Source organism: Podospora pseudopauciseta, chromosome 1, assembly GCF_035222475.1.
Source record: "Podospora pseudopauciseta strain CBS 411.78 chromosome 1, whole genome shotgun sequence".
In the NCBI taxonomy this organism is placed as follows: Eukaryota; Fungi; Ascomycota; class Sordariomycetes; order Sordariales; family Podosporaceae; genus Podospora; species Podospora pseudopauciseta.
Window position 1 is genome coordinate 3814276 of NC_085892.1, and position 26179 is coordinate 3840454.

Here is a 26179-nt window from a genome sequence, read left to right on the forward strand (position 1 = left end):
CCTGATCGACTGATGAAGCGGGTGATGGCTAGAGGATTTGTTGACTGGATTCCCGGTTTGCTACCCCAGCTATGCTAGTGGTGGCCTTCAAGGTGCTCGCAGACCTCCAAAAACTTGATGATATGCAAGCGAGCCCTGGCAGGCTGAACGCTGGGGAGGTTTGGGGGTGTTGCTAACTTTTTTGGGGAAGCCGGCAGTTCTTTCCGGGGGTTCCTGGCGGCGATCATATATTTAGTGGGGCTACCCGCCGCGGGTTCATGCTGAAGAAACCCGCTGTGGGGTTGTCGACCTGGGTTCCCGGTGTAGCATGGTTACAACCTCATCAATTGAGATGTCGACTGGCAGCGGTGATGTTCAGGCACGGAAAGCCATAGCAGCTGTGCAACCTGCCGCGGGAGCGCATTAATTCTCCTGATATTGGGATCGATGACGAGGCATCCAGTGAAGAGCTCGAGGTGAGTGGGAGGGAGGAGGGATCGAGGTTCCAGGGTGTGGTTGGCTGCCGTTGGTGTTACATCGAATGCAGTGCTGATCAATGTCTCAGTCTCAGCTGTTTTTTCCTTGTGAAAACCCTCCTCGGATCTGGACTACCAGCGTTGCTGGCGACTCATGATGGACATCTTCTTTCTTTTCTCCTGTCGCAATCATCATGATGGTATCCGACGCTGTGGTAGTGGCCATGCTCAGCAATAATACCCCGGGAAGGGGCTGGGGTGATTAGCTCCGAGGATTGGCCGGCCAAGGAGCCTTTGACAAACGACAGTCTTGATCAGAGAGTTGTCGGTCAGTAGCTAAGTACACAACTACAGTACAGTACTAGTGAGCCATTGGAACTGACTTGATCAAGATAGATAGTTAGGAGTCGAGGTGGAGTCATGACCACACCCTGTATTTGGCCGAGAGAAACCTTATCGTCGGGACTCTCGTAATCTTTGCCAGGGTGCTTTCCAGGCGCCTGGTCTGTCATCCTCAAGTATGTAGAGACCGAGCCTTGCTTACCGATGACTGCCGAGTTTCCCAGGAGAGATATCTTCAGAAGTCAATGGAACCTAGCTGTCGATCTACACCATCAATGCCCTTTCGGTCAGGTCACGGTTCACGCTAGGTTACCACCGGTGCGGACAAAAAGCATCTTGGCTGGTCTGGCGATCCTGCCGGCAGCTGCGATCTCTTGGATGGTGGGGCTGCAGACTAGTGTATGATATCGTAGATTGGAGCTAACATCCTCAACAGATAGACCCCACGACGAGCGACACGCATACGTACACGCAGCCCAATGAGGAGATCTACCGCAAACGACCAGTCGTGGCGTTCTGTCATCTTGGAATCCAGCTGCCAACTGCAACCCTCAACACCACCCTCCTCTTCCGAAAGGAGAAAAGGCCTCCTGCAACATCAACCCATGTTGCCCTTTTGATCTCATATCGGCGACCGTCACGTCCCCGGGTGCAGTTGGAACCCTGCCTTCTTCTCAAAGCGGTCAACTGATGGCAAGAATCGAGGTGAATCCGGTCGCTCTCCAAACTGCCGTTGTCCCTCAGTCACAGTTGGTTAGGGCGAACTCGTACCCTGCAGGTAATACTCGAAGAAGCGCTTACACTCGATGACCAATGGTCTCGCAAGATCAGGATGACTCTTACTACAACTCCCTGTGATATTGACTGGATACATATCCTGGGGTCGTCGTCCGGTTTCCGAGCAATCCCTTTGCAGATCAGGCCAGCCAATCCGCTCTTGTGGTCCCGCAGCCGGCTTAGTTGCTTTAGTCACCTCTACCGTCACCGTGATGGTTCAGCTGAGACATCGCAACGCTTTCAATGCCCGCCAAACGGGAGGGATATGATCTGTGGCCAAGCATCAGGATTGTACATTCACGTCCCGAGGGTGTTCAGCGAGGGGCTGCGCCGTGAGGGTGTTCAGCACTCTGGACTGTTGTATATTGGAATCAGAGACGAACTACCGACTACGCAAAAGACCTTGGATCGCCATCTGTGGGTTGTTCGCCGCAGCATCATGATCAAAATCCGTTCCAACCACGCTCCCCAGCTTACCACATGCGCTGATAACGTGGCGAGCCATGAAGCACCCGCAGCCAACTGCATACGTTGGAAGGACAGGGTCTAACGAGACATGATGTCAACCCCTCTGCTGGGACTCGCGCCGTATCCCCGTGTTCACGTTTCTTCAGCAAAGAGAGACAATTATGCAAGATCCGCTGACAGGATGTTGCACGTTGGAACACAGCCGCTCGGGGACCTCCTGTCAATATTCTGCAACCCTTCTATCCTGTCCCATCGGCGATCCTTTGAGACATCTAGATGTTCCCTCGGTCTGGTGTCCAGCTATTTCCAGTGAATCTAGGTGACTGGAGTGCTCCAGAATTGCCGTGAATGGAGCAATATCGAAGAAACAACCGCCTAGAAAAAGACTCAGTAGTATTCTACATGCGGAGGTGGTCTATACCACTGCTCCCTTGTTACGACTGGCTATCACCCAGGTTCTTCGCCGGTCTTGGTGTAGAATAGTGCCTGTCGACCTCCCCCCACACCGATTCCACTCCATTTCCCCCGGTCCTACCAGTACCCCCTGCCCACCTGGACGGAGTAGGAGGGTGGGATGATGACCGGTCAACGACCAACGGTGATGACCATCTTGCCCTCCAAGTGCGCCGGCACCGCCACCGATTCACCCGGGAACACCCACCCATAGCGAGCGTTTGGCCTTCTCCTTGTTACGCACGCTGTCAAGCTCAAGAGAGAACCTATCGGATGGTGTATCGTCTCGGCTGTCGTGTCGCCCCGGCAGAGGTGGGCATCTTCGGGTGGGAGATCAACATGAACTCGGAGAAACTTTACATGGCACTATCAGGGGGTGTACAAATATTTAAAGGGTTGATCTCGTCCTCGTCCCCCACACTAGGTCGGCACACGTCCAACCAACTTCTCTTTCACCATCATAGTGTGAATTTCGTCATTATGGCTCGTCCTGGTATTCTTTTGCGCTTTTCTGAGAGGAGGCACCGTAGGGGTTCGAGCCTCAACGGACATATCAAGCCGGCGGACGCCACCAGTCCAGTCACTACACCAACACCTAGACCAGTCACACGAGAAAAATCCTGGAAGCATCGGTCTTTGGGGTCTATCACATGTAAGGAGATACTCTAGTAGGCCATGTCTGGTCTGTCTATACTAACAGCTACCCACCACAGCCATCTTCCATGGGCACAGCCAGGCGCCACAGAATGTCTATGAAAAGCCTGTTGAGGTTATCAGACAGGAGGAGTACCCTCACATGAACAATGGTGAGCTCCCACGAAGCGTCTTGTTCATTCTTCGCCATCTCAAGACGACCAACTAACATAAACCAGGAACCTACCTCGACCACTCGGGCACAACCATCTACGCCGCCTCAACGGTGACCCGCTTCTCCCACAAAATGCTCAACAATCTCTACGGCAACCCCCATTCAGAAAACAAGCCGGCCAAAGTTTCAGGAGACATGGTCGACGAGATCCGCCTCAAGGCGTTGCGCTTCCTCGGCGCAGACCCAGAGCACTTTGACCTGGTCTTCACCGCCAACGCCACGGCCGCTATCAAGCTCGTGGCGGACTCGTTCCGGGATCTGGCCGAGCAGACGCGCTCCGGCTCTTTTTGGTATGGCTACCACAGGGATGCTCATACCTCTCTTGTTGGCGTGAGGGAGTTCACCCGCAACGGCGAGCACCACGTCTTTGCGCACGATCAGGATGTGGAAGCCTGGCTTGAGCACCCTGGGGCTTACCACAGGGCGATTGACAGGGTGAGCAGCCTGGGCTTGTTCGCCTGGCCGGGCCAGTCGAATTTGACGGGGAGGAGACTGCCGCTCGAGTGGGCTGGGCGGGTTAGGAGATTGAGGGAGATTCAGGGGACGTATACGCTACTAGATGCGGCCGCGCTGGCGATGACATGTGATATGACGCGGGTGTTTGGTGACCCGTCTCAAGCACCGGATTTTACTTGTGTGAGCTTTTACAAGATTTTTGGCTTTCCGGATCTTGGGGGGTTGATTGTCAGGAAGGACTCGGGGCATATCTTGACGTTGAGGAAGTATTTTGGGGGAGGGACGGTTACCATGGTGAAGACGTTGGGTGGTGGACCGGTGTGGCATATTTCCAAGGGGGCGGAGATGACAGAGGAGGGCGGGTTGCATGATGGGTTGGAGGATGGGACGTTGCCGTTTCATAGTATTTTGGCGCTGGGGGAGGCGATTGAGGTGCAGAGGGATTTGTATGGGAATATGGAGAATGTGTCGAGGCATGTGACGGGGTTGGTGGTAAGGTTGTATGAGGGGTTGAGGGGTTTGAGGCATGGGAATGGGGGGGAGGTGGTGAGGGTTTATGAGGAGGGGGGTGAGGAGGTAACGGGGTATGGGGATTCGAGGAGGCAGGGGGGGACGGTGGCGTTTAATGTTTTTGGGGAGGATGGGGGGGTGGTGAGTTATGATCGGGTGGAGGGGTTGGCGAACGAGAGGGGGATTTATGTTAGGAGTGGTGGTGAGTTTTATCTAGGGGAGGTTTGGGGAAGAAGGATGCTGACATTGATCTAGGGATTTGTTGTCCTGGTGGGATTTTTACTGCGTTGCAGTATGAGCCGTGGCAGTTGAATAGGGCCAAATCGGCTGGGCATCGGTGTGGTGAGTCTACTATGAAACTTCTCGCCATGTTGGACTTGCTGACACTTTTCACAACAGGTCCCCATGGTTTAGGTGTAATCAATGATCTCCCGACAGGGTACATCTCCCCCTCCCTTTTGCACCTTCTTTCCACGATACTAACAACAACTCCAGCGTTGTACGAGCGAGCCTCGGAGCAATGAGCACAACCAAAGATGTCGACACACTCATCGAGTTCCTACGAGAGATGTTTGTCACTCCGACTACAACACGAAAACGAGGTCACAGGCGCAAGAACAGCAACAATAGCACTATCAGCAACTCTTCTGTAGGGTCTGTAGGGTCAGTAGCGTTTGAGCCCAAGCCTGCTGAGACGTTTGCGGTGCAGGCGCCTCCACGGGTTACTTCGGGGTGCTGCTCCCTTTCATGACGGTAGTTTGGTAGGCTCTTGGTTTGGTTGGAATGGTTGTATATTTGGGGTGTCAGGTTGGTTAGGATGGGTTGGTACATGTGGTGAATGGATGGGTGGGTTGGGTGGGTTTTGGTGGTTTACTTGTCGTTTATGGATACGGAAGGGTAATTGTTGAATACCATGTTCTGTTTCCCATCACCTCTCTCCCATGTGCACAAAGCTCCTGCAATCTAATACCTAAAGTCACGGCCTTGATGCCAACAAGCTTTTGTCCCGCAAGGAAAGGTCAGGTAGTCTGATGATCATCGAGATCCGAGGAGAAGTGCTTCATCGTGGCAATCTTCCCCTCAAAGACTGAGACCATGTCAAAAAGGATAGCCAACAACGCAGCGGTTATGAGAAAAAATAACATACAACACCAAGGATTCCCCAGTGGTCACCCACCTGAGTACTGATTCGGCCCTTCAGCTGCTTGACTCGGGCAGAGCGGACGGGATGCCGTATTTTCAGCTGGGTATGGTCGTATGTGCTAGTTCAGGCAGGTAATTGAAAATAAGGGCCACTGGCCACAAGTAAAGACACTAAGCGGCTTGGGTTGTAGAAGAGCATGAATGGGACAGCAGGAAAGGACATGATACTTTTGTTTCACTGAGATCCTAAGTGCAACTCGGAAGTCCTAAGGCAAGGTCTCCTGAGCGAGCAGACTTTGAACTGTGTCTAGACTACTGTGCAAGCGTGATTACTATCTTGACATGCGTCCTCTTGTTTTAATTTAGAAGACATCTATCTCTTCTCACACACCTCGGCTTGGGGTGAACGCTTCCGCCCTCAACGTAAATGCGTGTTGAATGTCTGACATTTGTATGTTTTTTTGGCTTTTCACTAAGTGGCGATCAATCTATGTGTGGGGTTTCGCTATATTTAATTGTCATGTATCGTACTTGAGGAACATTGAGGCTTCGTAAGTAGCTTGAAAGACGCAGTTTGATGTCGAATTCTAGTTGGTGAAGAAAGTGATATAGCTTTTAGTGGATCGACCTTCAGGGGATCTGACGCCCTATCCTTCATGGTTGATTACATATGTGTTGAGAGGGTGTAACTATCACATGGGGGAGAGCATCTGGTTGTTCGAGGGATTGAGCTGTAGGCCGTAATTTGGTGTGAACTTCTAGATATGAACTATACTCCATTGCTCTACAATGCTAACGAAATGGTGATGGTCACAAACCGGCCTTGCCGAACTTCAGTTTCGTTGTTGTGCCTTACCTATTGAGCAAGATAATTGTGTAGGTTCAGCTGCAATCCTTTCAGGAGGTAAGTTCAGCTGCGATCCTTCACTGCAACTCTAAATAGGTGGTTACATCAGATCGCACAGTATGATGTCAAGATCGCCGTCAATCTCAATAACGTTGTCAATCCCTTGATCGTAAAACCCTCTCTCCAGGAATAGCATCATTTCCACCCATGAATCTCATCAACAACTCTGATGTTGTTTACTTACAGCCTCCCGGGTAGGTGACGTGACCAGCTCCCCTATTCTCACATTTATTGCACAAGCATACACACCCCTTTTGCCACCTCCCTCTCCTCAACCGCTCCAGTCAACAAAACACATTTCCATGAAGAATTTCAATTTGAGCTTGCTTAAACGATCCCCAAACTATTGTTTTGGCTTCAGATTTTGTAGCTATTTCCAGATGTGCAATTTGTCAACAAGGTCTATATATATACCAACCTGATGTTACATCCAATTCCTTTCCATTCACAACCCCCCTTACCCCCCTTCCCCAAGTTACATGCAGCAGCAGCAATAATTTAGACAACATAGCAAAGTGTGCATCTATCGTTAACCAGGATTCACAAATAGATCCCACCAACCAGTACCAATTTGCAAATGCATGTTGCATTTCAGCAGCTCAGCTAGCAAGTTGATCACTGGTTTTTGCATGATTGTGATGACCGATGACGGAGGGTTTCTTCCTCTCTGCTTTTCCCCCATGTCATGATTCCACGGCGTCGAGCAAGATTTGCTTCTTCCTAAAATCTCCCTGCATCAAAAGATGCGATTTATTGGCCCTATCCCCACCAACCAGCTCCTAGCCTTTCACACATCAAAAAAGAAAAAAAGTAAACAAACACCCACATATTTGGCTGAACTATGAACCCGGAAACAAGGCCATCCGAGCAGATCACTCCGCCTAGATTTGAGATGGTCAAATGTGAAAAGTGACAGAAAACCGTTTTCTTGTGTGTTGGGCTGAAAAGCACGAAAAAAAAAAAAAAAAAAAAAAAAAAAAAAGGAAGCATAGTCGATCTGTTCGCTTGTGGGAAACAAAGGGCGCCACGAGATGTCTGAGTTTGTGACGGTTGTCTAGGCCCACTTGACTCGACAAAGTTTGAAAGACATCTTGTCTTGGAAGGGATGTGTCAAAAGGCTAGAAGGTGGCCTTCTCGTTCTAACAAAAGTTGGTAATGTCTATAGTCTGTCCTGTAATCATAACGATGGCCAGATAGGTATTGAAATCACCATGTCGGGAATGCCCGCGGGCGGGATCCGGCCCGGATCAGAGACATGCGATACTGCATGCAATGCCAGCTTAATATGTCGTCCAGGGAATATCCCTACCACAATAAGCTGTCCAGCATATGCAAGTCTGAGAGGCCCTCTCTTGCTTGTCAGCCCCCCTTGATAGTCGACGTCAAGATATTCCCGCTTCGAGAGTCCATACCGGCACTCCGAGAACAACAAGACCAAAGAAGAAAAGACTCGCTGCCCAGTGGAGTGTAGTTAATCGGATCCACACAGGAATATGGGTAGCATTCTGCAGGTGCTAGCACACGCCTGGCAAGGCAACATCAACCACCTCTCGCTTCTGTTCAATCGGTTCGAAATGCCGCCGAATGTCCCTCCGAGAAAGCCCACTCGGTACTGCTTTGATATCGAAGCCAAAAGGAGAGCGCAAAAAGCAGCGCCGTTAGGCAGCGTTCCATTAACAAACCCGAAAGCTGCGATGGAGAGATGCAATGTAACGGACTTCGCACGAACACCCCAAGTGCATGTGCGGGATTTCCCTCGAGGGCATCCTCTCACCCTTTTGCAAATCCCGCAAAGATGGTTGATGGCGGATGGCGGGTTTGGGACAGTTCGTGCGTGTGCCGTCTTGGAACGGCAAGGAAATCCAGCCATGTCGTTGTGGCGGCCAACGGTTGAGCCTCAGAAGCGGACCGTTTTGGTGGAACCGTGGGGAACCGGGACAGTTGGATTGATATTGCCCTTCATTTGTCATTGAGCCTGGCGGGAAGCAAAAGATGAGGTACTGTGCATTTGATCAGCTAACGTCTTGTCGATGGTTTGTTGTTTGCCCGCGCGCTTCTCATTCGCCCACATGATTGACAGGAGAGGGATGACGATATACCAAGATGAGATCAGATGGAAGGGTGAGGTGCTGCGAGACCCCTGATCACAGAACGGGCCGACCACCGCATTTTGCCAGAATGCAGTACCACTTTCACCTACTCTGGGGCTTCGGTCATTCTCGACACAAGCAGTAAAAAAAAAAACACTTATCTCGGGTTTTTGGCTAAAAGAAGATCAAACATTCAGAGGGGTTGCGTTCTCGTCTCGACCCACGGCTCACCGTTGTGGCACGACTTTTTGGCATCCATAGACTCTTGGACTAGACAGACCGGTCAGAAAACTAGATTATAACGATATAATAATGTCTATGCAGATATTGCATTGACTATTGCAGACGTGCTTACGGAGAGGTGCGACAATCGGGCCAGACTTTCCACCAAGGAAGCTGTTCCGAAGACCCGAGACGGAGCGAATCCTGAATCCGTAGGTAGATAATGCAGATTCTGCCCTGATGATACTCTGGCTTGCTGATATTCCATGATGTTTTGTGGAAGCGAGCCGGCTACGACTTGACAGAACCCGCGGCAACGGCTCTTTCGCTCCGCTCTTGCTTGCAGTCCAACGGCTTCTTGTTGTTGCAAGCCGTTGACCGTTGCGATGAGGGTCGATTGACGAGAGATTTGTTGGGCCATCTACGGCATCCGAATCGGACCCTGAAGGAATTAGCGACCCATCGCGTCTGTTTGATGTGATAGAGGCACATGCTTTGGCAAGCAGATGCCAAGATTTGATCTCCCTCAGAGTGCTCTGGATATGCTCCCCTTTCATATCGTCAAAGTGTGCAGGCTAATTCACGTGTTGAGGAAGAGAGAAGAGGGTAATCTATCCAAGACCAACATGAGAACAGCCTTGGTCAGAGTGGCTGTAGGTTTGAAACTTGGGCGTCGAAGGAGCCGGCAGCAGGCAGAATCTGGTTTTCGAGTCAGAGTGGGTGAAATTTCGCTGTTGTTTCCAGTTTCAATATCCCGGAGGAGTGGTTGGTAACACCAAGCTGGCCAGTGTCGCATTGGCTGTGACTTGGGAGGAGAGAAGAGAAATTCGAGGGGAGTGAATTGTCATCACTGGCTGCATGGGTCGAGTTAGTGGCTCGTCACTGCTCGTATGATGGCTTCGCTCCTTCGTCAGTGGTCGGGCTGCCATTATGGTGAAAAAAATAGGACCTGAAGTGAGCGGCGTCGTGGGGTGGTTATCTGTGCGACATCAGTCTATGGCGCTTTGGAACGTGCTAGCTGCCAGTGTGGCTGGCGGGTAACAACGGGTGCTATCCAAAAGAGGGAGCAACCATTGCCGATCGCCAGCCCGGCTTTCTTGTCCCTCACCTCTGACCAAGCCATCTGATAATCTCCCCGCCATGAATGTGGGGTAGTGGGATGTGTAGGAGTCGCAAATTTCCCAGCATTTCCATGCTTGTGAGGGGACAAACAGGGAGCACTGGAAAAGCAAGTGTCAGCGTCTACACACCACCTCAATCGGCGTTTGATCGCCCGAGCCTGACATCATCGGAGCTTCCGACACAGGACCTCCAAAGCAATCTGTGATCGACGATTCTGCACTCAGAGCTATGGCGTATTCGTATGCGCATTTCGGCCTTGTCAGATCTCGTTCATCCCATGTCAAAAGGCCTTGGAGCAGCACAACCCTGGAGATCCTTCTCCTCGGCTTGACTGTTGAGTTCCCGCGTTCGTCGGACCGCTTTGTCGGCTGGTCCACTGTGTCGGGCGTGTTTTGGATCCACGTGGGTGTTTGCGGGACGAGAGTTGACAGCTCCATTTCGTGATGGCCGGTTTTGGTGATGGGCAGCGCAATGTCATGTTGAGGTGAAGGCGGCGTGCGTGCAAGGTAAGGTAGGGTTGCATGATCGGAAAGTGGGGATCCAAGTGGCTTGAAGCACGACATCAAAAATGTAGCCGGCATTTTGCCAGCTCCCATTCCACTGAGAGTGTCCCAACACATGCCCGCCTCAGGCCTGCTTGCTTCCATGCTTTCTCTCTGCTGAGGTGCTGTAGGGTGCGGTGCCAGAAATGAAAGGGCTGCTGCCAGTATGCGCCAAACCCGAGCTCCTTCAATACCACTATGATCATCAGCTTTCGTCCGAAGTCGCCTCCTCGGAGCGAGGTTGCATGCAAGGTACCCGACACTAGTACCTGAGCAGCTGCCAAAGCAACCCTGAAAGCCTGGTTTTGTCTGCTCAGAGAGATTGCTCAGTACGTCGCATGACGGCGCTTAGAGGTCCCCCTATCTCCGATGCCAACAGGAAACGTCAGAGGTTAGACGCCTGCCTACTTGCTTTGAAGCTTGACAACCCTTGATGGCGATCACGTTCTGGAAGCCTACAAGGAACACGTGCGGCCAACAAGCAAGCTCCGTTGGGCCGAAGTCGAGGCAACGGGAGCGAATAAAGAAGGAGAATAACCAACTTATTCCAAACAGCCATATCACCTGCGACAATAAAAGAAAGAAACTCTCGCAACCTTCACCACGAGAGAGCTCAGGAAAAAATGGAATGATAACGTCCAATTACGGTCCGGAGCGTAACCAGTGATGGAGAGAGCGCTTGGCCTAATCGGGGGTTACGAGGCAGGGACAGGGGAGGTTGCGATCCAGCGCGTGGACCTGTAAGAGGTCTCGATACGTGATCCTTGACATTTGCCCAGGGGTAACAGACCTGCCTTGACTTGACTCGGCGGGGGGGGGGGTGCATTCATTTTTGACACTCTCACTGACAGCACCATGAACTTCCATGAAGCAGCCAGGGGCCTCAGCTGTTCTGCGCTGCCGTGGAAGAAAATGATTGATGTTGCTTTCATCCAACGCTGTGCTGTCACTGCAAGATGGACCTGTCTGGCAGCGGTCCCGCGGCATACATTCCGGGCTTCTTCTTGATCGCCTTCCGCGCCGGCTCCTCAGATTCCAAGATCGGATCTTCCTCCATGGGGTCGCTCCCGGCCGAATGCCACCCTTTTGCGCATGAACCACTGACAACCCTGGGCCAGACTGCCAGAATACTACCACTTCTCGAGATCCAAGGAGGGACGAACAAAGAAACCAGCACGCCCCCCCAAATCCGACCCTCGAGCGATGAGGCGTCGTCGTGGTCAAAGCCGTCGCTCCGCTACAACGATACTACACCCCCCCTATACTTGGCTCTCCTATAGATGCTCATTGCCGTACCACATCAACAATGCGGTACGCGACTGCGTATCTGAGACGACGGGTATCGACAAGATGGCTGTCAAAGCTGCCCAGCCGGGCGCCGGATTGGCAGGGCAGTTGGAGGATCGGGCCTACCTTGGTACCCGTATATACTAACCAACTTGGGGATCAACGGAAGAACTGGGGGCATCTCCACCGAAGCTTGGTAGAAGCTGGCAAGGAAGAATTGGACCTTCTTCTTTCCGAAGAGCCAAATGCTGCAAACGGTGTTTCAGGCTTTGGCAATGATCAAAGGATGAATTAGCCCGGAGGCCCCTGGGAGAGGGAGGGGACAGCATATCCATTTTTCCAAGTTAGCCTCTCTCGCATGGAGCAGTGCTCAGTTGAAGCCGATTGAATGAATCTAACGCCCACACCTATTAGATTTTTTTCTCCGAATTTTTGCTAAGGTAGGTATTCTGCCATCCAGACACTGGCAGTTGTCGGTGTTTGGCAGCTCCTGCAGGTTGCACGGTCGGTACCTTCCTTGTCCGGCTGCTCTCATTGTGACTCCGAGTGCCGTCGTTCCTGGCGGCAGCTGCAGAAGAATAAAGAGTGGTTTCAACAACAAGTGAAGGCGCAACCTTCTCCATTAATATGTGCTCTTTGCCCTGGTCTCGCCACTGCCTTAACACTGGACCCCTCCCCTTTCCCCCATGTCCATGTCCAACTTCCACATCACGGGCAGTCTCCAGAACGACTTTGTCTCCAATATAACTCGACGAACTTCCTTTTCCCTGAATCAACCTCGGCCAGCCAGCAGGAGTCCAGTCCTCGGCTACCGTTCCCACAAATCTTCGAGACCCCTTCCTGACATCTGCCTCGCCGTTCCGCACTCGGCTGGCTTCCCGGAACCCGCGTCTGACACCACCAGAAGGGACCCTTTCTTTGCCACCTTCTTTTTCGCATAGCCAACCGCACCAGACACCAGCTTGGGTCTTCTGGGGAACCCGGTCACCGGTGAAGTAATAACGAAGAACAAGAAGAAGGAAAAAAAGAAAAAAAAAAAAAAGGAAAAGTCACCTACAGGGAGCAGCGCCGTGAAGCAGGTCAACCTAGCCGCAGCCTTCCGTCTACCTACCTCACCTACCTATGGCCCGTCCCTAGCGTGCAATACAAGCCTACCTACCTGCCACTGCCGGCAGCCATCAGCATCACCTCGATCCTGCTCGGCATCTTCCTCGTGGCACAGAAACTGCACTGGCTGCTGCTGCCGCCGCGCCATTTGTTATCAAACACCTCTTAGTTCTCGCGGGTACAAGGGGCTGAGATCTGCCAGCTGAATGGCCAAGATAGGACCACTGGTGGTGCTTATCCTGCAATCCGGCAATAGCAGCAAGCCAAACGATCATCCCTTGGTTCACCACTGCGAGCACGCCCTTTGGCCCAGCATCAGGAACGACCTGCTCCATTCCTGAAAAAGAAAAGACAAAGGCCAACATCTGCTTAGCGGATTACCTTAATTAGACAAGACCTGGAGTGATCACTTACCCTGTGCGGCTCATCATAGGCGCTGCAGGCACCTCACCTATTTCCCCACGGCCACCCACCACCAAGACAAAAAGCTCCCTCCTTTCCCAACCAGGAGCACGTCACAACCCACATGCCACTTGGAAGCCTCTGACATCTTCCATACCTTTCACACGCACACATCTCTCGCGCCCGACGGTCCCGATCTCGAATTCACTGTCGCCGTCGACTGCACTCACCAGCCAAAGCTGCCGGAACGTCGCACAGGAGCTTCCAAAAACAGCAACTGCGGGATTCCCTGCCCTGGCCACACTCAACCATACAACAGTACCTCGATCAGGTCAGGTACAAAAGTTTGGGGTGTGAGCCGTGTCTTCGACGCGGCCTACCAAACTCGCCTTGGGTGTCCGGTTCCATTCCAGCCAGCCAGCTCTCGCTTCGTTTCCTTCGTGCACTGCAGGAATCTCTCCACGCTGCAGCCAGCTGCGGACTTCCACTGGAAACCTCCTTCTCACGCCCCCTCCTCCTCCCTCCCTCTGCCCTTCCCGGGCACCCACCTACGACACGCGCATCTACCCTCACATCCACCTCCACCGCATTCACAACCACAACCATAACCACCCTCCAGACCGGCCGGCTACTCAGCCAGTCTACCTCGGTCTTCTTGCAGCGCACTGTGGCTGCTGGCCATACTCTCGGCATCCACATATAGCCCGAGCTTTGCTTTGCCGTGTCAACCCTTGCAGGAACAAAAGCAAGAACAGTTGCTGTACTTGGCAGTTGAACGCTGCCGCTGCCTGACAGCTTCTTGGACGGATCAAGGCCACCACTCAGACCTGAAAGGGGTGTATTTTAATCGCCAGTCACATCGCTTGGATCTCCTTCGCCCCAGGCGCCGCCGACCACAAGATCAACACCTCCATTGGTCCGCATGCTACTCGCTACCTGTCAACCGTCCCGTTTTATCTGTATCGCCGCCAAACGCCGTAGCTCTTCTCCCTCCTTGGTCCGCCGTCATATCTGAACCAAAGGAGCCCATCACTTGTCTTTCCGTCCCGGACCGCAAACAAAGCCCTTGTAATTCGGCACCATCTTGGACACCAGAACCGCCCAGGCTCGAAAGCTTAACACTATGTCATAAGAGCCCCTTGGAGTCCAAATCAGCACAAGCCGTTTTGCAGTGAGGGTAGCTCGACATCGTTGCAATATCTGGCTTCTGGAACCTTGGTCGCGGACCCGCAAGTAATAATCCATTACCCGCTTGCCACCCGTTGTCTTGTCCGAAGCTCAAGACGACCCCGGTATCTCTCTGACCATTTCAGGCGCGAACCAGGGCAGCAGCTGTCGTACATGGCAGTCGTTGCTCCGCCACCCCTATTAAAATCGAAGTTGGACCTCTGGGAATCAAGCGAATCCGCTATATATCCTGCCGTACCACCTTCAGCGCCCATGACAGACATAATGTCATACCAATATCCGCCGCCGCCTCAAAACGGCGCTGACATGGACATGTCGCCATCGGGATACTATCCCAACTATTCAGTCTCTTCACACACATCATCAGGAATGGATTCGGGGGTCCCATCCAGAGACCGTTCAGACTCGATGAGAATCAAAAGGTCACTATCGACGCCGGCCGTCGGCCCATCTCCATCCCAGGCCCCGGCACCCCAATCCACGGCATCGCAGCAGTCGACAGCCCAAGGCCAGGACCCGCTTGGGCTGGCAGGAGAAAAGAGAAGAAACAAGCTTGGCTATCATCGGACATCAGTCGCATGTGGTAAGTCTCGCCCACTTGGAAGTTGTGAAGCTACCCTTGTGTGAGTATGGTGCTAAAAACAAGACGATTAAGGCCACTGCCGCCGGCGGAAGATTAGGTGTATACCTTCCCAAAACGACGTGCAGGGTCGATGCATGAACTGCATTCGACTCAAAAAGGACTGCAGTTTCTTCCCAGTAGATCAACAACCACCTCCAGACACGAGACAAAAGTCGGCGTCGAGGTCGTCTGTTGGACCCAAAATCGCTTCAGCCTCTTCATCGCCGGCCATGCAGAGTGGAATGCCGTCCGACATGCATGGACAACAGCCCTATTCCCAACTCACCATACCATCAATGCCTCCGCCGATGAAGCCAGCTGGCTCCGAAGCCTACACCCCTGATACCAAGAGTAAGAAGAAACCCCGAAATCCAACCCGAGGACAACTTGCTGAAACTTCCAAAGTCCCTTCGAGCGCTTCGAGCTCTCGAGCGTACGATTATGGGCAGTCCGGGATAACAAACTGGATGGCAGATGCTAGCCCGAGCTCCTCTAAACCGAGCGATTTGAGTACCAACTGGCGAACTTATCCGGCTGAATCCCCCATAACGCCGGCTTTTTCCCCATACACGCCACACGCACCGCCTCCATCCGCAACCTGGTCAACGCCCGTAGGCTCCGAGCCTGCTCGTGACGATCTGGCCTGGTCATCGTCGTACCCGGCGCCGCCACCCCGATCATTGTCCTTTGGTGCCGAGAGCGTCTCGAGTCAAAGCCAGTACCCATCGATTTCGCATGTCAGCAACCACTCGAGTCGAGATTACAGTCGAAAAGCCAGCTCCATGTCTACCGACATGTATCCTGCCCCCATCTCAACCGCAATTCCCGGCGTTGATACGACTCCCGGATCGACGCCAACTCATGGTCTGGCGCTTTCCGCTGGGGCTGCCCCATCATCTGCCTATGGAACCTGGCAGCAGCCATACCCATATTCCAAACCCAGTGATGGTTATGGGGGAGCGTGGGTATATCAAGAATCGGGGCATCCAGGAGATCAGCATTCGACTGAGCACGCCTATTATGAGCGATAGAACCAGCGGATCTCATTATGTGGTGGATAGGCTGTGGTCTATGCTGAGCTTGTTGACCAGCATAAATGGTTGTGTGAAATTAGGCGGGCGGGAATTGGGATTGTGTGTGGCACTATTCGCCATTTCGACTGTCAGCCGCGGGGCTGCGCCTTGGTTTTATCGACAAAGTGCCATCCAGCTTCTCGCACACCTTCAACACTCTTCATGTCGCGGCTCTTTCGGGTCAGTCGGTGCGATTCCTGGAACTTCTCAAACAGGTTGTGCGCGATGCAAGTTCTTCAATCGGGAAGTTGGGTCTGAGCGCAAACCTTCTTTGGACGCCAAATCGGGCGACTTGCGACACACAACACACCACATGAGACCTCGGGTGTACCCATGAAAGGCTCTCCATCTGCAAGTTTTGAGCATACGACGAAAGATCGATGGCTTGTGACCCGATCACACGAAATGTGGCTGACAGCAAGGATGCGAACCGAGCGCCTTGTCCACCACAGTTCACCTCGTCGGCCTCCGCAGCCCCAACTTTAAGTCCGGCCGACAACGATCATGACGGGGCATATTTTTGATCAAACCAGGAGGCGGTGGAAAGAGAGATTGGTGATTATTGACACAGAACCGAGTGAAGCAGCAGTTTACTCATCTTACCCCTTTTGATCAAGAAAAGACTTGGGCCAGTGTGATGATGATTGCCAACACCAGCTCGGCATATGACTCGCCATCACCAGATTCAGTAGCGCGATCCATAAAAGCCGGGCAACTATATATCAACAGGGCAACTATATATCAACGGGCCGTGTCGTGGAGCAGGCGGAAACCGGGCGGAACGGCACGGGACGGGAGACTGACGGGAGTGCCCACACCTTCATCTATCCGGTGAGAGCAGATGCTTCCGGGCTGGTCACACGGCGGTAAACCAGACACACCGGTTCGGTGCATTGCCCCAAGGTGGAAGGACGTTACACGAGAAAAAAAAAGGGACGCCACGCGATAAACGTGGGGGGAACACTGGGGAATAATATGACTCGTCGACAACAGCACAAGTGCGGCCAACACACCTGGGTTAGAAATCGGAATCACGATCGGGGTGGTCAAATTGCATCTTTGAGGGCATTGGGAGAAGGTTGTGGAAAACAAATACATGGGGCATCAATCAGGGTCATGACTTTTTTTCTTGTTCTTTGTTCGCTTCTATTTTCGCGGATTTTACTGTGGTTTTGTTCTTTTTCATTTGTGTTTTTTGATATATGAGTTTTTATTTTCCGAGTTGAGACGCTGTCATCTGTATGATGGGACTAAATAGCGGGTTTGAGGTTATGGGGAAGGCAAATTTGATGTGGAAAGTGGAACATGGAAAATGGATGGGTTGTTTGTTTGTTGTTTACATATTATATATACATTCTGCTGCTAAACATGCAGTGGTGTTTTTCTGACGCCGAAGCGTTCTGCATCTTTTAGGTTGAATGGAACTGAAGATGTGTTTTATGTTGAGCTTTGTGTTTTGAATACCGCTGGGTTTATAGATGTGCAGATGGGAATGAGGTCAAACGATGAATTACATGCCTCGAATGTGAGTGGATATATATAAATGTCTTGAAGTTGTGGGATGAGATGGAAAAGAGATGAATGCTAGATGAGTTTTTCTGCAGAGCAGTGAATTGGTTGTTGACAGACTCTCGAATATTTATTAATGGTCAAGAGAATGATGTGTATTGTAGGCTGCTCAATATTTTATTCAACTGACAGGATCAACAACCTATTATGAATCAGAATGATTCAAGCTACTCTTTTTTTTTTTTTTTTTTTTTTTTTTTTTTTTCCTTTCTCGCAAACCCGTCAACCCACCCCCCCCCTTATCCCCAACATTAACTGACCATAAGCTCAAAAGTCGACACAAACTTGATAGCGGTTTCTTTTGGTTGACCAGAGCTCCGTTGCAACTTCGGAGACATGGTTCAGTGTGTTTCTTTTTTGTCTTCAACGGGGTAAGTAAGTAGCAACTGAATGAATCTATGGGACATTCATTGCGCTCTCATAGCAGGTGAGATGACTGGAAGAAAGTATAGACACATGGAGGTAAGGTAGGTAGGAGTTCGTGTATGATATGTATGCAGTAAAGCAAATATATATCACCTACTGTGCACTATGGTGGAAAGGTGAAATAGGTATGCACACGCCCTTGCGAACCCAGAGAATGAGGCGCCATGGGAAAGGGTGTATACATCATCATGTACATTGTGTATCAACTTGCAGAAGTCTGTGTCAAAGGGTCAGGTGAGTCAAGGTCAAAATTTGCGGTCTGACTTGTGGTAGAAAAGGTGAAAATTGGAATGTATACATATATAGTGGTGCCAGTAATGTACTATCGAGTGCGAAAGGTGTCAGTGATAGGTTGGTAGATAACTTCAACAATACGTCCGGTAATGTCGTAGCCTTGTAGGGATATGCCTGTCTGTTCCTCCATTCCAATGCTACGGGGTGTACTCCCATATTCAGTGACGGTTACAGTCATATCACACCGGTGTTCTATTGCAGCTAGTATACCAGCGTGCTATCGCAGAGTCATCTGTGACATCGCCAAAAACTACACCCTCCCCCACACTTACAACTCCGCCCCCCGCTAGGATTCCCCAGACCCCGCGAATTTTTTCGCGTCCGTTCGCCCTGCCGTGGACCCCACAACTTGGTGCGCCCCCCGGCCGCTTTGCTTCCCCCGCAAAACCCACTTTTCCGCCTGCCGCCGTCATTCCCGTCCGTGTAACGGCGCGCGACGCGGGCTGGGCGTGTGGTTCTGCCGTCTCGCACGGGAGTATCCAGCGTCTTTCTTGTCTTGTATGATCTGTGCCGTGTTTGTTCCCTCTTCATGCCAATCCACCTGTTCGTGTGCCTGCCGTCCCGCCCTTATTCTTGCTGCCCTGAAACCGAAACTTCTCGTACCTTTCCAGATCCAAATCTGGGACTGATATTATAAATGTAAGCTGGTTATTGGTGGAAGTATCAAGGCTAAGAAAAAGACTCGCGCAGCACGTGCCGTAAATCGAATATAAAACCGGTACAGGTACATTGTCGTTTCGTTGTATCCAACAAGAGGGGCCAGTTTGTTTCGCTGAAGGGAACGAGTGGACAAGTCGGAATGTAGCAGTGCAGGCACTCCAAAAGCAGCAGCAGTTCATGCCGGCAAGCCAACCTTCCGGTCTGTCGTGGTAGTCGAGGGCGCTTCGAGCCGAGCGCACGGCTGTTTGTATGTAACCTTTCAAACGTACTTCATCCTCGATCAATGGACCCTGAACCATGTCATGGCCTCATAGGTTAACAGCCTTTGTCACCTTGACGGTCCACCAAACTTCCCCAGTAACAACGAGCAGCCCCCAAGGATTCCAATTTGGGTTGTCGGTCAGGAAGAGGTCTCGTCTTGATAATAGCTGTCAATTTTAAGAAGTGAAGTCGAAGCAATCAACCTGTGAGCTTCCACAACAACACCATCAACGCAACGTAGCACATGAAGCTCAACAAAACGAGCAACGCCACGCTGTTACCGCTGGTCCGGAATTTCTTCTTGACAACGAGGGTCCTTCTTCGCCCCCGTACGGTAAGGCCTGTTGGGGTTGCTGGATCGTTTTCTTCGCCGCTACTACTTTCGTCTTCGCTCTCGACCGAATCAAAGAACTGACGGTTGCCTTCGTACCGCCGGTAGATGGCGACTAGCATGATAGCCGTACCATAACAAGCGAATAAGGCTCCTATGGGGTAGAACTCCGAGGTGAAAATCTTGAGGATGACTAGCGCAAAGGAGAACTGTGATAGAGCCGTGCGCATATAGGCACCCTCAAAGGTTCGTTGGGCAGCGCGGATTTCCACCAGCCTGAACAAGTAAAGCGTGTGAGTAGACTGCCTCGTATGTGCATATGGTGTACGACAGAACTGCAGGTGAGTGTCCGAGATATGATCTAGATGGGGCAACTAGCCTGCGACCACACGCCTCGATCTGAACAACAAATGGCCTAGAGTAGGCGAGATCGTTCGGGCCCGCTACACGTTCCTACCCGTCAAAAATGCCCCGTGCCGTCTGTATGAAAAGACTTCCGCAAGTGCGGGGAACGGCAGAAGAAGAGGCGGCAGACATAAGCATGGTGGCGGCGTGCATATCACTGACAGGTCTCCACCAAGAAGGACCGATAATCATACCAAGATGGAAAGGCGGCAAGAAAAGGGGGGAGGCTGGATCGAAACAAGTACAATATGGTGACGAATCAGGGCAGGTGAGGCGTCCAAGGTAAGGAGGTGTGTGAACACTTGGAAGCAAGGAGAAATAGAGGCTGAGGTGTTGGTCGTACAAGACCGGCACTTCGGAACGACATTGCGAAAGATGAGATCAAGACTCACTCTTGACTCGTCAGCACGACTGATCGTGCGCGGTGAAGACGCAGATGGAGTCGGTCCTGGGGGTAAGGATGGAGGGCCTATACATAGCAGACGTCAGTTATTGGTGCTATTCGGGGAGTGATGAGCGCGCGACGCACCTCGAGCATGGACGCCATGCTGAGCGGCTTGTGTTGGTGGTGCTGACTGAGGAATTGATAAGTGAAAGGGCAAGCTGCCCGGCTTCGTTCGGGGCCGAATATATTATTATGACATTAAGCGTGCTGTAGCGCGGATGTAATGAGGTATGAGATGGATGAGAAGATGAATGATATCGTGGGATGTGACGTTGTTTGTTGAAGGTTGCTTCGGTCAGTGGGTCTTGCGTAATTTTGGGGCGGGTTGTGTTATTGTTAGCCTCAACACACGCATAACCCTAACCCGTAACAAGCTGGGCCCACAGCATTCTCGCATACCTCACATAGGGAAGACAGTGAATGGTATGTTTAGAGCTTTGAGTAATCGAAAGAATATATGATTTTGAATGTCAATCGAAGTTTTGAGTGCAGTTAGCTATACAAACACTGGAGGCAAAATAGAGCTGCCATCGTCACCCAGAACCTATGAAATTTATAGTGACATGACTGGCTCTCGAGTACAACGTGTGTGGTTCTCTGACCATTTCCGATGATTATCAGACGCGAAATGTTACATGGTCAATCTTGCAACACAGAATATCTTATAGAGGCTAGTAAAAACGGAGATTATCTCAAAGGTAAACCTGGACTCAAGACCTCTAGATAAGTAAAGCTCTCAAAGTGTCAGAATTACAGTCAAGAATCATCTGCTCACTGGAAGCAAGAACAGCTGTCCAATCATTTCACAGCATTTACACCAAAAATCCCAACCAATCAACTCACACCATTCTCACCTAGCGCAGCTCTACCTCCCTGCAACAGTGGCCCGTGCCTGATATCGATTGCAGGGCTCCCGCAGCACAGTGGAGCAGCCTTGTCGATTGAAGCTTCGTGGCCGCTTCATTCGAGAGAGAGCTCCCGAGCAGCTCGCGGGCGCAATCATCACCATTGAAACATTTCCCCATCGACGACGCCCTCCTCCACAAACTCACACTCACCCACCCAGTTCCCTCTTTTTCTTCAACAACACACACCCACACAGCTTGTACCCTCAAAAACAAGAAACAATGGCCCAAAAACGCAACAACGCCAACCGCGGCGTCTCGCCAAACCCAAAGACAGCCACCACCACCTCTTCCTCAACCACCACCCCCCCCCTCCCTCCAACCCCCAACCCTGCCGCTCCCATCCCAGGAAGCAGCAGACCAACATCCTCCCACTCCGCCACCACCACCTCAGCCAAAACCTCCGCCTCCGCGCCCGTCGCCCAGACCTGGGACAAGGTTGTCTCCAACCTGACAACCCACTACCAGAAATCCACACCCCAGCGGACGAAGCTGCTCGATGCGTTTATGGCCTTCTTGGTGGTGGTGGGGGTCCTGCAGTTTGTGTATTGTGTCTTGGCGGGGAATTACGTACGTTGACATCCAAACAATAATCTGGCTTTTATCCAGGGGGAGGCAGGGGGAGAGATCCCGGGTTGTATATGTTGCTAACATGTGGTATAACAACAGCCCTTCAACGCCTTCCTCTCCGGCTTCAGCGCGACAGTCGGGCAGTTTGTTCTCACCGCGTCGCTGCGCATTCAGACCACCGAGGCGAATAAGAAGGACTTTCCGGCGGTTTCTCCCGAGAGGTAAATGCATACACCACTGCTCATTTGACCTACGTTCAGGGGGCCAGGGGGCTAACATTGGAATAGGGCGTTTGCGGATTACGTCGTCTGCAGTTTAATCCTGCATTTCTTCTGCGTGAACTTTATCAACTAGATTTGCCGGTGAAAAAGGGGAACGGGGAAAACAAAACCAAAGCGAGCGAGCGCAGATATTTGGAATCTTTTGGGCCAAAACTTGGGGCAGTGGTGAAATATGGTGTTTTTTCTTCTTCGATTCATCTCTGTTTAACAATTGCTGTATTTTCTGTCTATGTTACTTCTTTTCACCGCGTGAGGAATGTGCGGTTCATATACCACATCATACCGTCCCTGCTGTACAACAAAATTTTACAGCAACAAGACAAAAATCAAGGCCAGACAGATAACTTTATATGATAAACAGGCAGGGCTGGTATAAACCAAATACACATTTCAAGATGTTCACTCTCCCTCCTTGGGTGGAGGTATGCTTCCAGCCCTGGGCGGCCCTCCCATTGGTGGCCCTCCGGTTTTTGGGGGAGGTGGCAACGGTGAGGCAGTTCGACTTGGCGCGTTGTCCAATTCTCTGCTCTTCTTTTCCTGTTCCTTGAAGTAATCGTCCATGAGATTCGGTCCCGTATGGTGGCCCCTTTCCTTCTTTTTGCCTCGGGGTGGTGCAGTACCGCCTGTTGTTGGAGGCGGGCTAAGTAGTTGAGCCGGGACAAGAAAGTCTGCCGAGGAGGATGGAGGGGGAGGAGTAGCTGTGGTAGCCGCCGGAACAAAAGGTGAGAATGACCTTGGGGCAGCGCCGAACTGAGGGATGCCACCACCAGATTCACTGCCATCAAAAAGAGTCTCACCGGGAGCTTGAACTGGCTCGCTAAGAGGGGCAGGGATGCGATGTAGGGCGCCATAGCCGAGGACGCAGCCGAGAGCTCCCTCTCCTCCCCAGTCACGCGAGGGCTGGATGGTGACCTCGCGCGTGACGTTGTATTCGTTGTTGTAGACGTAGAGGCGGAGGGGGCGGCCGATGTGGTCTTCTACCAGCTCGGAGAGGCCGGATTCGCCGTGGAGGACGCCCTCGGGGGTGCCGAGGATGTAATCACTATAGGGGAGGAGGCCAGCGGTGTCGGCGGGGGAGTTGGCGGGGACGTCGAGGACGTGCCAGATGTTGGAGACAACGGAGAGCGGGGTCCATTGGAGGGTGAGGCCTAGGGAGGCGGTGTCGGCGGGGACGGGGACGTGGAGGGCGCGTGTGCGCTGGCCTTTGGCGGACCAGAGGCCGAGCATCACTGAGGAGCCGGCGCAGTTGCGGACTTCTTGGGCGAAGAGGGAGGGGTCGGAGGATTCCTAGGGATCAAGGTTAGTTGGAGAGGGGCGAGAAGGGGAGTTTGGGGGGAGGTACAATCATGCGCCCGTTGATGCCGACTACGTAGTCGAACCATGGCTCGATGGAGAGCTCGAGGTTGGTGTTGCGCAGGACTTGGAAGCCGAAACCGCTGTGGGTTTCTCTTGCCTGGGGAGGCGCATCACCGTCGAGACGGGATATGAATCGGTTGAGGGCGTTGAACATGTTTTGGGGGGGCTATGTGGTGGTTTGGAGGTTGGGTTGTCGTCGTTCTGAAGAGTGAAGCTGTCTCGAAGGCAGGCTTGGCATGTGCAATTGGACAGGGGTCCGGTAATGGATACGGTGGTGTTTATCGGTGACCCGCTCTTCACCTTGAGGGTGGGGCAGGTCTGAGCTTCTCTGAACTGCAAACGCTCATCCCTGTCTTGGCATCGAGTCTCATTGTGGTTTAAATTTCTTGTAGAGTTCTTCTCATGGACAATCTGGAAATTCTAGATGGAAATGACAAGCATCTTTCCAGACTCATTCTTGAATCACATAATACATCATGGGCCAAGAACAGTCTGTGACTGAGCGCGACAAGGCGTCACCAAGTCCAAGTGTAGTGGCAGGCTCCACACTGCCGCGTTCACCAACCAAACACGCTGGAACAGCACTCAACTCCAGAATTCAACCTCACACCAACAGGGTCACCAAGAAACGTCCTCAGAAAATCAGAAAAGATACGAGAGAGAGAAAAACGATCCCATTTGGCGGCATACCCATCCCTCACCGACCCCCATTTGAGCCAGAGCCCAAACAGACCGCCATGTCCATCATGAAACCCGTCGTTGGCAAACTGCCACTCACAGACGAATGTCTTCACTACGTTGATGTGTGTGAGGTGCCGCAAAATCTTCAAAAGTAAGCCGCTCAACCCACCTACGTGATTCCACTTAACCAACTCTTCAAAGGTATTTCCACCAGCGCTACTCAATATTCAAATTCTATGACTATGATATCCGCCTCACAAACGATGCTTGGTTTGGCATCACCCCAGAACCCCTAGCCTTGAGGCTCGCCAACGACCTGCCTTCACATCTCTACTCCACCCCACGGCGCACGACCATAGTTGACCTCTTTGGCGGTGCTGGCGGCAACACGATCGCCTTTGCCCTCTCAGAAAAATGGGAGCATGTCATCTCCATCGAGCGCGATGCCTCCACTCTCGCATGCGCCCAACACAACGCCGAGGTATACGGCGTCTCCGGATACATCACCTTTATCCATGGTGACTGCCTCGACTTTTTGGATCGTCTAAAGCATCACCCAGAAACACTGGATTTATCACTACGAGAAAAGTGTGATATGAGTCAGACCGTTCTGTTTGCATCGCCACCATGGGGAGGAGTGGACTATAAGGAGCAGGATGTGTTCGACCTGAGCACCATGGAGCCGTACAACCTCGAGGTACTACACAAGGCTTGCAGTCCTATGGAGCATGCTTTGTATTTGCCTAGGACGAGCGATTTGAGGCAGATTGCAAAGCTGGCTCCGAAAGGTGAGAAGATAGAAGTGGTGCAGTATTGTATGGATGGGGCGAGTAAAGCGATGGTTGTTTTGATCCCAGAAGCGATGCCGGAGTTAACTTGATTATTTCGGTAATTTGCTTCATTTAGATACTTTTAGACCATAGATACCCCCTCAAGCAAACAATATGCCTCCCCAGAATCTGTGAAGTTCGAGGCCGATTATGTAATCTTCAAGAGCTCCGCTTGCCTCGCAAACAAGGCAGGAAATGTGGGTCTCAGCTGTCGTTGCCTCACAGACCAAGCACGGGCGGGATGCTCCAACAACACACTGGACCTCGCCGTTGGCCGACCCGAACATCAAGCTCCAGCAATTGCGCGTCCCAGGATCCAGCAACATTCGTCTTTGGCGCTGGCATTGCTACCGAATATTACCGTCGATTCCCTCGACGACCTTGTATACACCTCCGTTTTCGCACCGGTAGCTCCAATCCCAGCCAGTAAACATGAAGCCTATCGTCGGCGCCGTGCAGGCATGGTCTTGGTAAGAACGACTCCATCAACCTCGCCAGTCATGGAAGGCATTGCGCTAACAGCAAATCACCGCAGCGTTGTGATTTCTCTCTTCGCCCTCGTCGTCCTCGGTATTCTCGGCATTCTCTTCAACAAGAATCACCCAGAGCTCGTCGGCGGTGGTGAGGACCCCGAGAACGGACCAGAAGTTGCTTCTACCATCTTCACTGCTATTATCATCTACATCGTATGTTGCGCCCCTATACGCACCAAAGTCCAGGACAAGATTGTTAATAATGCTTGCCAAACAGGGGTTCATTGTCTTCTGCGGCTTCCAGGGTCTCCTGCACGTACGCCAAAGCCGACGGGGCTCGATTGCGCTATAAGTAACATATGGCGAGGACGGGAACGAGAACATTGAATCATTCACGGATTGTGGCGTTTTTTTTTTTGGGTCGCGCTGGCGAAGCATTTGCTTTTTTTTTTGCTGCCCTGGGGATGGGGAGGGTTGCTCTAACATAGCATATTGAGTTGGGAACCGGGTGGCTTGGGGGGCTGGCTTGTGTTCATACCATGTGAGGAACTGTTGCTTCACCCATAGAGATGGAGAGCTAGAGGTTGGCCTTTTCTGTTAGTTTGACTGTTGACAGCAAGTACTGTAATGATACTTTTGACGTTAACTTGCAGAAGGC

General features: G+C 51.9%; 9 protein-coding genes across 9 annotated transcripts; 6 read left to right on the forward strand and 3 right to left on the reverse strand.

The window, feature by feature from the left end:
• Nucleotides 1-581: 581 nt before the first annotated feature.
• On the forward strand, nt 582-1488 carry QC763_0012580 (uncharacterized protein; the record flags this gene model as incomplete). Its single annotated transcript, XM_062905246.1, has 2 exons — nt 582-1178; nt 1234-1488. The coding sequence occupies exons 1-2, from the start codon at nt 1002-1004 to the stop codon at nt 1486-1488; spliced, it is 432 nt and encodes a 143-aa protein (XP_062770617.1). The 5' UTR covers nt 582-1001.
• A 1280-nt stretch (nt 1489-2768) lies between these two features.
• On the forward strand, nt 2769-5397 carry QC763_110640 (uncharacterized protein; the record flags this gene model as incomplete). Its single annotated transcript, XM_062907653.1, has 6 exons — nt 2769-3147; nt 3209-3301; nt 3368-4531; nt 4585-4671; nt 4729-4768; nt 4825-5397. The coding sequence occupies 6 exons, from the start codon at nt 2769-2771 to the stop codon at nt 5078-5080; spliced, it is 2019 nt and encodes a 672-aa protein (XP_062770618.1). The 3' UTR covers nt 5081-5397.
• Nucleotides 5398-5855: 458 nt separating this feature from the next.
• QC763_110650 (uncharacterized protein) lies at nt 5856-6169 on the reverse strand (the record flags this gene model as incomplete). Its single annotated transcript, XM_062907654.1, has 2 exons — nt 6004-6169; nt 5856-5914 (listed from the first exon to the last, which is right to left on the reverse strand). The coding sequence occupies exons 1-2, from the start codon at nt 6128-6130 to the stop codon at nt 5856-5858; spliced, it is 186 nt and encodes a 61-aa protein (XP_062770619.1). The 5' UTR covers nt 6131-6169.
• A 4207-nt stretch (nt 6170-10376) lies between these two features.
• On the forward strand, nt 10377-17660 carry QC763_110660 (uncharacterized protein). Its single transcript, XM_062907655.1, is given in 5 exon segments — nt 10377-11985; nt 12057-14922; nt 14995-15312; nt 15367-16744; nt 16764-17660. The coding sequence occupies 3 exon segments, from the start codon at nt 14493-14495 to the stop codon at nt 15990-15992; spliced, it is 1374 nt and encodes a 457-aa protein (XP_062770620.1). The 5' UTR covers nt 10377-11985; nt 12057-14492; the 3' UTR covers nt 15993-16744; nt 16764-17660.
• Nucleotides 17661-18301: 641 nt separating this feature from the next.
• Nucleotides 18302-20714, reverse strand: QC763_110670 (uncharacterized protein). Its single transcript, XM_062907656.1, has 3 exons — nt 20510-20714; nt 20373-20449; nt 18302-19851 (listed from the first exon to the last, which is right to left on the reverse strand). Exons 1-3 carry the CDS (start codon nt 20525-20527, stop codon nt 19443-19445), a joined length of 504 nt encoding a protein of 167 aa, XP_062770621.1. The 5' UTR covers nt 20528-20714; the 3' UTR covers nt 18302-19442.
• Nucleotides 20715-21338: 624 nt separating this feature from the next.
• OST2 (oligosaccharyltransferase complex subunit epsilon) lies at nt 21339-22564 on the forward strand. Its single transcript, XM_062907657.1, has 3 exons — nt 21339-21900; nt 22000-22121; nt 22188-22564. Exons 1-3 carry the CDS (start codon nt 21553-21555, stop codon nt 22252-22254), a joined length of 537 nt encoding a protein of 178 aa, XP_062770622.1. The 5' UTR covers nt 21339-21552; the 3' UTR covers nt 22255-22564.
• QC763_110690 (uncharacterized protein) lies at nt 22485-23941 on the reverse strand. Its single transcript, XM_062907658.1, has 2 exons — nt 23524-23941; nt 22485-23468 (listed from the first exon to the last, which is right to left on the reverse strand). Exons 1-2 carry the CDS (start codon nt 23689-23691, stop codon nt 22581-22583), a joined length of 1056 nt encoding a protein of 351 aa, XP_062770623.1. The 5' UTR covers nt 23692-23941; the 3' UTR covers nt 22485-22580.
• tgs1 (putative diacylglycerol O-acyltransferase tgs1) lies at nt 23873-25098 on the forward strand (the record flags this gene model as incomplete). The annotated part of the gene is made up of 2 exons (XM_062907659.1): nt 23873-24369; nt 24420-25098. Exons 1-2 carry the CDS (start codon nt 24014-24016, stop codon nt 25096-25098), a joined length of 1035 nt encoding a protein of 344 aa, XP_062770624.1. The 5' UTR covers nt 23873-24013.
• Nucleotides 25099-25480: 382 nt separating this feature from the next.
• QC763_110710 (uncharacterized protein) lies at nt 25481-25873 on the forward strand (the record flags this gene model as incomplete). Its single annotated transcript, XM_062907660.1, has 3 exons — nt 25481-25518; nt 25584-25734; nt 25799-25873. 3 exons carry the CDS (start codon nt 25481-25483, stop codon nt 25871-25873), a joined length of 264 nt encoding a protein of 87 aa, XP_062770625.1.
• Between the last annotated feature and the right edge of the window lie 306 nt (nt 25874-26179).

Coding starts and splice junctions, on each gene's coding strand:
- QC763_110660 (XM_062907655.1), top strand. CDS start 14,493: ATGGCAGTCGTTGCTCCGCCACCCCTATTAAAATCGAAGTTGGACCTC. Junction 14,923..14,994: donor TCGGACATCAGTCGCATGTG/GTAAGTCTCGCC, acceptor AAGACGATTAAG/GCCACTGCCGCCGGCGGAAG. Junction 15,313..15,366: donor CTACACCCCTGATACCAAGA/GTAAGAAGAAAC, acceptor AAACTTCCAAAG/TCCCTTCGAGCGCTTCGAGC.
- QC763_110670 (XM_062907656.1), bottom strand. Junction 19,852..20,372: donor GTCGTGCTGACGAGTCAAGA/GTGAGTCTTGAT, acceptor TTACTTGTTCAG/GCTGGTGGAAATCCGCGCTG.
- OST2 (XM_062907657.1), top strand. CDS start 21,553: ATGGCCCAAAAACGCAACAACGCCAACCGCGGCGTCTCGCCAAACCCA. Junction 21,901..21,999: donor GTGTCTTGGCGGGGAATTAC/GTACGTTGACAT, acceptor GTATAACAACAG/CCCTTCAACGCCTTCCTCTC. Junction 22,122..22,187: donor CCGGCGGTTTCTCCCGAGAG/GTAAATGCATAC, acceptor ACATTGGAATAG/GGCGTTTGCGGATTACGTCG.
- QC763_110690 (XM_062907658.1), bottom strand. CDS start 23,691: ATGTTCAACGCCCTCAACCGATTCATATCCCGTCTCGACGGTGATGCG. Junction 23,469..23,523: donor GCATCAACGGGCGCATGATT/GTACCTCCCCCC, acceptor CTTGATCCCTAG/GAATCCTCCGACCCCTCCCT.